Here is a 12,070-nt window from a genome sequence, read left to right on the forward strand (position 1 = left end):
CTTATTGCAGCAACAACAGCGGAGGCCCTCTGATTCTGCTTACTACTGCCTTTAGTGTCCATTTGATTTAATGCATTCAATAGCTAGTATTGGCCAACACAGAGCAAGACAGTGTTCTGCAAGAGAGGGTTATGAATCATACTAATCCAATGTAGGGCTGAATAATTCATTAAAAAAAACATTTTTAAAATCATAAAATCATTGTTGCTTGTTTTATTTTCTCTGATATATACGTTATATTTACTTAAATGCTTGTAGTAAATCACTGCACAGTGTTGGTATTGCTGCACTGCTTTTGGGGCTTTAACCCAACAGCACATTCAGGACTGTAAAATCAATGCAGTGCTCAATAAAATAGTGGGATTACTACATAATTTGATCTTTTTAAGATATGAAAATGATTGTGCAAATAGTGGAATACATAGGCCATGTCAGATCTATATGCATGATTAGGAATGGTATTTGAATTAAGCAACATATATAAATTTACTGGAAAGAAAAACTAGCATTTAGCAACTAGTTTGGATCGATATCATGTTTACATTCATCAGTGCTTCATTACTCCAACAGGCATTACACAAATACACAATTCAATCATTAGAGAAGTTTCACTGTGAGCAAGCAATCATTAGTAGTATAGCATTTAGTAATTACTGCTAGCCAATCAAGGCAAGAGGCAGATCTTACCGAATACAGTGTTTTTCATCATTTCCGAGAGAGACACAAATCATGTACTATATTTACGCTGCTCAAATTAAACTGGGAAGACTTTCTGAAGAAAGGCTGAAAAATCATAGCCAGAATTTTCAATCAGATATTCAGCTTCTTCTTCCTGAGGAGAGAGTCTCCTCGTATTTCCAACTAAGAAATCTTGTCAAGAGTGCCCCTTTAAATACCTTAACACAGCTGAAGTCTACAACACAATGAAGTCTAGAGTTATTTTATACGGTGAAATTATTTTTCTCATTTCAGTTCATTCATTTTTAATTGTATAGAACTTATGACAAAAGTCACAAAACAGCTTTATGGAAATACAGATGCCGAACTAGGTCCCTAATGAACAAACCAGAAGCAACAGTGGTAAGGAAAAACACACTGAGACAGCATGAGGAAGAAAGAGTATGAACCAGGAACCAGACTCAAAAGGGGAACCTATCCTCTTCTGTGTGTCACCGGATAGTGGGATTATAAATCATTACAGTATACAGTTGCAGAAGAAGGATGTTCAGTATGAGTATATTGTGAATAAAATAAGCATGTCTCTTTATATTGTATCAGTTGTATCAGTGGTGGCTCAGTGGCTATGGGTTACTGATCAGAAGGTCAGCGGTTCAAACCCCAGCACTACCAAGCTGCCATAGTTGGGCACCTGAGCAAGGCCCTTAACCCTATCCGCACTAGGGCCAGCATATTGTGGCTGACCTTGCACTCTGATCCCAAACTTCCTTGTGAAGACTAATGTAAATGTAAAAAGGCTTCCTCTTTTCTTAAGATTTTGATTACTCAATTATTCATTAATGTAAGGCCCACCTTTCTAAACATAGATTAAACCTATTCAGTATAAAACATTCTCAACAAAAAGAAATCCCCACTAATCATTTAATATAAAATCAGATTAGGCTTAACCTTTGCCCTGAAAACCAGTCCTGAGCATTTATTCATTGGCAATAAAAACCAGGGCCTTTGTGCTGTGTGTTTGTGCTTTGTGGAACACAGAGATCCTCTCTTTCCCCCTCACACTCCTGTCAGAGTAATATGTGTACAAACATAGCACTGTGCTCATCTAAATACAGCAGTCTTAGGGGATTCAACACCAGTTAAATTAAAAGCTGATAAATCTCTCCACAGTATAAATATCCCTCCTGTGTTTACAAAGACTTGCGTCTGTGTGGGTCAGAGTTAATGAAAGACTGTTTTCCCTCATTTTAATGAAAGGATAGCAGGTGGATTGCCATGTTTCTGCAGGTCTATCATTTAAAAAATAAATCATATGGAAAGTAATTAGTCGTTAACTCTCAGATGATTATATACCGCATGAACAGGCTGCCTTTCTACAAACTTTAATATATGCGATAATGTCTTTGAAGCCCTGGCCTTCTTCTCTGGAGTTATACAGCACAGAGCTCAAAGAGCTCATCCAGCACTAATAGACTCACACTGTTAATGTTAATGTTAGTAAATGGTTTCAAGTATGAGGAATTTGGGGTACTTCAGTTTTCCTGTAAGTGAACTTGAGCTTTTACTTTTATTACTTTGATTTTACTTCTTACTTTTAATTACTTTTTTTTCGATTGTCAAAAGGTTGTCTTGTAAGAGATTTTCTATATGAGCAACATAAATGATGCAATGCAAACACTTGCCAGCATGCTTAAATTTCATTTATGAACTTGACCTTGGTATTTTTTGATTTATCAAAAGTTTTGGTATTTCGTTACCTTTCATTTTCAGATTTAATTCCCTGTTTATGTCAAGGCTGTCCGTCTCCCAGTCTCACCCCAACACATCTCACAGCAAAAATAAATAAAGAAATAAAGAAATAAATATACATGTAACATAAGTTGCCATAATCTTGCCATAATCTAAACTGAAATTGACTGGATATCATTCCCAAATTCTTATACCCCTGAACTTATCTACACTGTAGATACCATGCTTTGTTTTCATCAGTTCTCAGTACCATACATCAACTCTTTGTTTATATTCACTTCATGTCTATCCTCATGATCATTTAAAACAAACAATCTGAATTTTAAAGACCTTTGCAGAATTGCAAAATGCAGTGTTATGGGTGCATTATGCATGTGATGACTACACAAATGTCACTGCTGTGTGTTTAACCTGGGATTAGACTTTGGAAAACAACAACTGAAGTAGGAGTTAAAGATTACAGAATATAGGAATAAAAATATAGAAATTTTGTACAGCAGTTAGTTCTGGTCCGGTACTATGATTGGACAAGTGGTGTTCCAAGGGTGCTGATATTTAGTATAACAGCACTGGTACATTTTACTGTTTGTATCACTCTGCTTCTCTATGTTTGCTACATAAAAGTCCAATTCTAGCAATAGTTCCCTACGCTGAAACTATTATTGTACTTACTATGGGCTGTCAGTCACTTACAGTTTCGTAATAGTACAGTTTATCCAAGGATCCACAGCAGTGCTCTGGAATCCACATCAGTACATGGTCATTTAAACGACATTAAGCATAGGAAGAGTGATTATGTTTTATTGTCAAAATTATGATTATTAACATTATATTTGTTATATTATTTAATCTTGATCTATATTACTTTGCTACTTTATTAACTTATGTAATTGAGCACTTTTGCACATTCAATATGTGAATGCATGGAATTCATCATTACATTTGCATGGATTTGCCCAGGGCTCTCTCAGATTATCTTTCATGGCTCTAAGAGGTAAATGTTTTAATTAGTAAAAACATACTGTAGTACATTATGAATATTATTATATGAAAAAGCATGATACGATTTAACCAAAAAAGGGTCAGAAAAGATGATCACAGTAGCTGCATGTGGCTTATAATGTTGGAGCTCATAATTTTAGTTAGAAAAGTATAAGTTAATAAAGTAGTGAAGTAATATAGATAAAATAAAATGAATATAAAATAAATATAATGTAAATAATCACAATTTTGACAATAAAACAATCACTCTTCCTACCCATAATGTTGTTTAAATTACTATGTATTGATGTGGATTCCAGACCATTGCTGTGAATTCTTGGATAAACTCTACTAGTATGAAAGTATAGGGTTTGCACGGGGTCTCACTGTAAGCATAAAACACTAGTTACATATGTAACTGTGGTCCTGTGAACACCAGATTACCACTAGATACACTGAATAATTTTGATACCTTCATTTGTGTGCACACACACCAACACCTTCCAACAAAGTTATGAAGTGACTACAGCATATGATGTAATATTTTATGTAAATAACACTGTCACAGAGCTATTTTTTCTGTAAAAAAAAAAACACCTGTAAGTGTTGCCCATAGGGAGGTGACACTCCTCAGATACATGTCACAGTGGGCTTGGGTGTTCTGCTCACCTTTCAGCCATGATGATGACATGATGATCCCTTGGCCCGGTCTATTTTAGAGAGTGGACCTTTCTCTAAATAATATCCATACTGGACATCACATGGAACACTCTGTAGGTTCATCTTAATGGATTGCTGCAAAGTCAAGTGACTGACTAGAAAATTGGGTATAGCCACAAGGTCACACTCAAGTCATCCAGTAACCAATGCATGCAAGGTGAGCTTATTGCCAAGACCTATGTCAGTTCAGCATCCTGCATGTGTTCATAAGGAGAGGCCCACACCGGGCTATTGACACACCATGGGCGATGAAAGCACCTTGTTCCTTTCAGAAAGTTCGTCATGCAGTGAGACCCCAGCAGATAATATCCATCATATTGTGCCATACTGCAATGGCCACCACATACACATTTGGTGTAGATGGAGACTCGTCTGTACAGTAGACAGTCATGGGCCAGAGCACGTTGTCCAAGTAGGCTGTCTGTATCCTTCAGGGAGCACCACAAATGTTTCACTTGACAGCAACAAAAGAATCCACTTGCACCTTGCCAACATGCCCCAGTAGTGTGTCCACTGCACCATTGTGCAGTCCCGGTAGTTGAGTTGCTCTCAGCAAGGTTAACTATCAGAGGAGTTTTCATGCAAGGCAGAGAGAACCATCTGAGCTTATGCTACCTTAGTGATTAATGCATGTGACTGTCACAACATTGCCCCAATGGACCAACATATGGCAATGTCTCAGAACAGGTAAGAGGACCCTGAGGGCCAATTAGACCACCCTCAGTTCCAGCTTTCTCTCCGATGGGGCACTGCTCCCAAGAAAACCCCTTTCATGAGAAAGTGTCTCCTGTGAGCTAGAGTTCATGCTTTTCGCACTAAGACAAGGGTGCATCTGGCTGTGGTATTCGGGGTCGAGCTGCAAGCTGATACATTGGGGTATGTCTAGTAGGATGTCTAGCATTTTCAGTTAATCTAGCTTCACATTGATTCATTTTGTGGTCTGTTTCAGTGCTAGGGAGCTCTTGCTGTGTTCAGCTTGAGACAGAGCACCGTAATGTGTGTCAGGAGGTCAGGACATGTCCTGAATGGCCTGCTTCATGGTGGGGGTGCATAGGAGCCAGTCATCCAATAAAGGCAGTATCTAATGCCCATCAGAGGTGACAAGGCTGATTGTATACTCGAGAATATCCATGGCATTAGAACGACTCCAGTGGGAAGAACTTTGAATTGGTTTGTCCTTGCAAGGCAACTCGCAAAACCATATGTGCTCTGGGGCTACGGGAATGTGAAAATATGCATATGCGCAGATCCACTGACATGAACAAGTCCATCTGAAAGCCTCAGTAATGTAAGGGAAGGGTTCTTAGGAACTAGTTCAAAACTGCAATCAGATGGAAATCATCATCCTTCTTTTAATTTTATGTTTGTTTTTTAAATAATACCTTGGTTTACCTGTCTTCATACCCTGGTAGATATCTGGTAGGTAAAATAAATGCTCAAGCAAAAAAAGCAAAAAAAAAAAGAAAAAAGCAAAAACAAGCTCTGTAATTAGCCACTAAAAATTTCAAGATAGTCTGGTATATTAACTATGTTAATGATATATTTAATGTGAAAAAACTCTGCAAGAAGGTGGTCCTCCCTGCCAGTGTCAGTTATTTTGTATGACAAAGAAGACATTAGATGTTTGCAATATCTAGCTGTGAGTGTCATTTGCTGGAATGTTGCTTACAAAAGTACTGCTGTGAGTACAGACATTTGATCCAGCTGCACATCTAGCTAATTCAACATTCCAGATCGTGTTTCTTTAGAGAGGCTTTGGAAAGCAGTTTGGAGGGCATGGTATTGAAGAGTTAAACTCAGGCTGTGGAAGTTAGCAGGTACCCCTCACTGCATCCTGGAGCTTGGGGTGGGGATACACATGGGGAGGAGTAACATGCGTAAATCCTTATAACAAAATACATTAAGAACTAGATCTGTGTAATTAGTTCATTTATAATTATTCACATGGCAGATTCTTTTATCCAAAGTGACTATAACAGAAGTGAGCTAGAATTCAATCCAAGAGCCTTGTAAATTCAAATTCACAGCCTTTCAACCAACACTGCTCCAACCTCAACCTTCTGCTTTCATAACACTGCTTCAACAATCAGTACTGAGGCATTTTTATGGGAAGAAAAAATATCATGTATTGGCATTATACATATATGTATATGTATATGTGTACAGTACAATTTTTTTTTTCTTTGAAGGAAGGAAGCTGAGGTCAGAGGACAGCTCTGCTATCAATCTTGGAAGAGAGAGGCAGCTTGGTGGTGCTGCAATTCAAAGTGTCAACCTTTACTGCTTCACTGCTGAGTCCTAACAGTACCCATTTGTTTTCACATGATAAATGCTTGTTGATCTATGACAAATTTGTGTCTCACTTCTCTTCAAAAGCCTTCTTTCACACTTGGGCAAAAAGACAAGCAAAGTGAATTCAGTGGGGGTTTGCAGTGGACAAAGCCTTAAAGAAGAATGAACAATGTCATCAATTCAAAGCCAGAGATAATGTCACTGTGTGCAACTTCAGCACCCATGCATATATAATATATAAAGCAAGGCTCTATGCAATAAGTGGGAACTTTCATTATTGCCTAACTGGATGGCAATTCATGAACATCAAAGAACACCAGGAGCCCTTCAGTCAACAGCCAGGGCCATTGACACTAATCTGTGTGCACCTGGTTCCTTATCCTGCAGGACATGTCAGGTCAGGCGCAGGTTAGCCCCCTCCATTGCAATGCATACAGTCTCTCCCGACTGCATGCTCCATAGTCAGAGTTCTACACTAACGGCAGCTAAAGGGACAAATCTAGAAACAGTGCTCGGCTCCTGGCATCTGTTTACCACCAAACACAACCATAGCAAGCTCCCTTAGAGACAGTGTCCTTTCTTTATAGCCTGAGTATGTGTGATTAACAAACAGTCCTATAGCTCCTTTGAAACAATTTATATAAATCCTAATAAACGCACCCAGTAATTTTAGTTATATTATTAGATTCAACCGCTGCTTCTCCACAGCAGTGTAACTTCATAAATATGTCTAGTTTACTAAGGCAATACGGGTGACCAGAAGTCAGAATATTAGCAGGTGAAAATATGTTACCTTCTCATCATCCTCAGTGAATAGTGCGCCGCTAGGACTCTTGTTGATGGCCTGTGCCACTCCTATGATCTCTCCATCACTGTTCCGGATGGGCATACACAGCAGTGACTTGGTCTTATAACCTGTCAACTTATCAATCTCGTCACTGAAACGATGGTCCTATGGAGGGAGAAAACATTACAGCATAATACTTTGTGATACAAGCATTTCATCTCTGGCTTATTATTCAATTATATCCTTAAGAATTATTTAGTAGCTACTATGAACCCTTCAGTGAGTCTGGATCCACCAAACAGATCCTACGAGGTTCAGGGGTTAAAGGATATGGCAACTTGAGGTTTTGCAGAATAAAGGATGAATTCAGGTATATTGGGACATTAAGTAAAGTGGAACAGTTTAACTTAGCAGGATTTTTTTGGCCTGATAATTGGAAGTCACAACATATGTTACTAAGCCCTTGTGGAAATGTTTGATAAAACTAACATGACTTAAATCATGTGACATAATATAAGCGGGTGTGCCTGCCATCAAACATGAAGTTGACCTCAAAAATCTTGAGGTAGGAAAAATGACATATGCTTTGACTATTTTTTTTTTCATAAGGTTAATTGTCATGACTAATATATTATACATATTTATTATGCATATACTCTGTATATAAAGTCAAATTAAGCATAAAGTTAGTTCAAATCATGTACAGATATTTATAATTCAATTTATTTCAAGATGTCCCAAATTACCAAACATGTCATTAAGGAATGGTTTCCAGTCAGTCTTGATAAAGCAGTGCTTCTTTAGATTAGGATATAAACATGTTTCCTTCATTATTTGCTTTATTAATGACAAGAAAGCTTAGAAATTTGGAAATTCAAAAACTGAATTCACCCTATCACTCACTATTGTGATACTTTTCATTTTGTGAGCTCCAAACTTTTGTGAGTTTCCATCAACAGAGATTCTAGCAAATTTTGACTCAATCTATTAAAATGTTCCTCATGTTAAGGATTACTGGATGTGCATGGAATACTCATTTAACAGCGTGCTACTTTTCAGGACCTCAGGGCAATTTGTTTCGGTGATAGTCCGACTGATGATAATTGCAGGCACAGATTACTATAATTCTCAAGTCATTTCATTCACATCTGATATGGTTGATTGTTAAAAGTGCCGCTTTGTTATGAAATGAAAGCTGTCTTAGAAGCTTATAAATCTTATAAATATCTTGACTCTCTACATCGAAAGGCTTTCCCAACTTCAGCTGGAGTTACAGATGTCCATCTGTTGCCTGTTTCATAGTCCAGGATCTTTTTTTTTTTGTCTTGTTTTACTTACAGCTATAAGAACCAATCATCAGTAGTCATCACCCCTGAACTCTTTAACAATTTATTTCATTTGAGATGTTTGAAACCTCCCTTGTTAGTGAACGTCAGTGAAGATTGACAGACCAATTAACTGGAGTCGAAGTGCACGAAAGATCATACAAGAGAGAAATGGAGAGAGTGCATTTTTTTAGTTAAGCTAATCAATTCAGCAAATCAATAGCCTCAGCCAGCTCATTATTTTACAATCTCATGAAGGTAGTTAATGATCAGCTTCTGGTAATACTACATGACTGAAAATATACCCCTTCACAGCATTGCCAAGCAAAGTAATGGCTTAATATCACAGAATAAATAGAGAGATAAATAAATAAAGATCCATTTTTCAGGAGCTGGCACTTTTTCGCACCTGATACGCGTCCGGGATATTCACAGTCTCTCCATGCTCAGCAACATAACCTATAATTCCTTTCCCCCACGGAACCTGGACTTCATCTGAGTTGCTGAGGGATGGCAGGACAGTGGTCCCGGCGTGAACGTCAAAGAATTTGGAAACCAGAGTCTTTTTATTCGCAGTGCCCTCCACCAGGAACAGCGAGCAGCGATCCGCATCGACCATGATGCACACAAACACCAAAATCTTGTAGCTCAGGCTGGTTAAATCCAGGTCATTGGAGATGTCTTTAACCAGCTCCAGGAAGAACTCGCGCTCGTTGTGCTCTTTGAGGTAATACTTGAAGTCCACGGCGGTGGACGGGTACTGTGGGATGTTGACGCGCGACTCGAGCAGCGCGGACAGGATGTGTGCTGTGGTCGGGGGTAAGGAGCTGGCTTTCCTCAGTAAAGCGCGTCTCCGCATGCTGCTCAGCGGCTCCTGCGCGCGAGAGTTCACGTGCTCGTCGTACGTCCGGTTCGCGTTCACGGCTTTGGAGCGGGCGAAAGTTTTGCGCAGCTCTTTCTGCGATGCTCGCCGCTGCAGACCATCGCCTTTACTCGCCCAGCTGTCCTTACACACAGCCGATTTCTCCGGCTCCGTGCCGGAACTCGCCGGAGTTTTATTCCCTTGGTGGGTTTTGAGCCATTTTTCTACCATGCTGTATTTACCCTTTCTGTTCAGATAGTCCTCAAACAATTCGGGGTGGTTATCCAGGAAAGTTTCAACATCCGAAAACACCATATTAGGCATTGCCATGTTTATCACTATGGTTTCTCACTGCAAAAGAAATGGCCAGTTTGTAGGAAGTATTCGATATTATATTTAAGTAAGGCATAAATATGCAAGAGACTTATGCAAGCCCGGTTTAATATAAACCCATGCAACTTCAGCATCCGTTTTGATCCAGTTGATTCTGACCTGCCACGAAGTCCATGTTCACTTCTCGCATCCTCAACATCTCCACACAGTGTGGGACACGCCGAGGGTCCTGGTCGATGCTGCTGTATGTGAGCGGAGAGACCGGAGAGAACATTCTCTCAAATAACTTGAGCTTCCGCCTCATTGTGAACCGGCGCGCCGCATCAGCAGCAGCATCAGCAGCATCAGCATCAGCAGCAGCAGCAGCAGCGCAGTGGAGCGAGCAGAGAGCACAGCAGCGTGTCGTAGATCCGCCAGTGACGTCAGATGATGCGCTCCTTTATGTCCAACCCACGTCACAACCACGTATTTCATGTCAGAAATGCTCTCAGCAATGTTAATCATAATGATTTGTTCCTTGAGGCTCTACTTCAGGCTCAGAACAGGACATCTGGAGGTTTTCTTTCAAATATAGACCTATCAGGCTACGAACTGAAAGCTCAGTGTTCTCAAATCAGATTTTAGTTCCTTCCAACGTGTGTCCCTGTGTTTTCAGTAACTAGTGCTCATGTAGATAAAGGCCTGTGCATGGTGGTGAAACCTCTGCCTACTTAGGTGCCAAAAAACAACAACAAAAATCCATTACATAGCATTATTGTCTCTTAGATGGATAGTTTATAGGCACTTGTAAGACACTCTTTATTGTGAGTTATAAATATGCCCCCTTTATTATACTAAAATCTTTAAAATCTGGCAAACCTTAGAAAACAAATAATGGTGATACCAGAGTTTTAAGAAATTGCGGCCTCCAGTGGTTGTGGCAGGTATTGCAGTTTATAAATGAACTAATGGGTGGATGTATCACGACTGCATGTCTATGCGACTACACGTCACTTTATAGCAAAGACATCTGAGAATTTGTGGCAAGGTTTGAAAAGTGCTGGCCACCACCTGTCTCCATCCAATTTGACAGAGCTTGAGTAATTATGTCAGAAAGAATGGGCAAAAATCAGGATCCAGGTGTCTGAAGCTGGGACATATCCCAAAAGATCTGCAGCCAAAAGTGGTATTGACCCAAAGGCTGATTATCAACAAATTTCTTTAAAATGGCAAGGCCACTTCTTTTGCTATACACTGAAGACATTTGGGTTTGGGATCAAAGGATGAATATGAGAATTTCAGCTTTCATTTCCTGATGTTTACATCTAGATGTGTCAAAAAAACTTAGATCATGGCACCTTTGGTGGCAGACCACCCAATTTTTCAGTGAGCAAAAGTATTGGAATGGATAGTCTTAAAGTAAATTAAAGTAAATAACACTTAATATTTGGTTGCATATCCCTTGCTTGCAATTACTGCATCAAGCCGGCAACCCAGTGACAATGGGTCATTGTCTTGCTGCATGATGAAGTTCCCCCCAACTAGATTGGATGCATTTCTCTGTAAATTGGCAGACAGAATGTTTCTGTACAGTTCTGAATTCATTCTGCTGCTACCATCATGAGTTACATCATTAATAAAGATTAGTGAGTGTATTATGTGACATCTCAATCTGTGACAGCTATCCAAAGAATCCCAAAGCATGATGCCCGGTGGCCACCAGTCTCTTTCTCTGTTAACTTGTAAAATGTAAAATATATAGGACATAGTTTACAAGCTCACTAAAATGATTGAATGTAGTGGAGTCACAAGTAGGGTTCCATACAGTATCTAATTTATACTCACCGTCCACATTATTAGAAACACTCAGACACCTGGACATTCATGCAGTTATCTAATCATCCAATCATCTAGCAGCAGCACAATGCAAAAATCATTCAGATACAGGTCAAGAGCTTCAGGTAATGTTCACGTCAAACATCAGAATGAAGAAAAAGTGTGATCTATGTGACGTTGATCATGGCTTGGATGTTGGTACCTGATGAGTATTTCAGAAAGTTTACACAGAATGGTGTGAAAAACACTGAGTGAGTGACAGTTCTGTGAGTGGAAACGCCATATTGATAAGAGAAATCAGAGGAAAATGGGCAGACTGGTTCGAGCTGCCAGGAATGATATAGTAACTCATACTGTGTAATCACCCTTTACAACTGTGGTGAGCAGAAAAGCATCTCAGCATGCACAAAACACTGAACCTTGAGGTGGATGGGTTACAACAGCAGAAGACCACATCAGGTTCCACTCCTGTCAGCCAAGAACAAGATTCTGAGTCTATCATGGGCAACAGACTCACCCAAGCTGGAC

The 12,070-nt window shown here is 39.5% G+C and overlaps 1 protein-coding gene across 1 annotated transcript in view; it reads right to left on the reverse strand.

Moving 5' to 3' along the window:
- The window catches only part of pde11a (phosphodiesterase 11a), a 57,027-nt gene extending 45,374 nt beyond the window's left edge, over positions 1-11,653 (reverse strand). The window contains exons 1-2 of the mRNA XM_026911916.3: positions 8,942-11,653; positions 7,214-7,372 (exon numbers count right to left, since the gene is read on the reverse strand). Of these exons, the coding sequence (XP_026767717.2) occupies positions 7,214-7,372; positions 8,942-9,724 (942 nt within the window). The 5' untranslated portion in view covers positions 9,725-11,653. The remainder of the gene's footprint in view (positions 1-7,213; positions 7,373-8,941) is intronic.
- Positions 11,654-12,070: the final 417 nt, after the last annotated feature.

This window comes from Pangasianodon hypophthalmus, chromosome 5 (genome assembly GCF_027358585.1).
Source record: "Pangasianodon hypophthalmus isolate fPanHyp1 chromosome 5, fPanHyp1.pri, whole genome shotgun sequence".
Lineage (NCBI taxonomy): Eukaryota > Metazoa > Chordata > Actinopteri > Siluriformes > Pangasiidae > Pangasianodon > Pangasianodon hypophthalmus.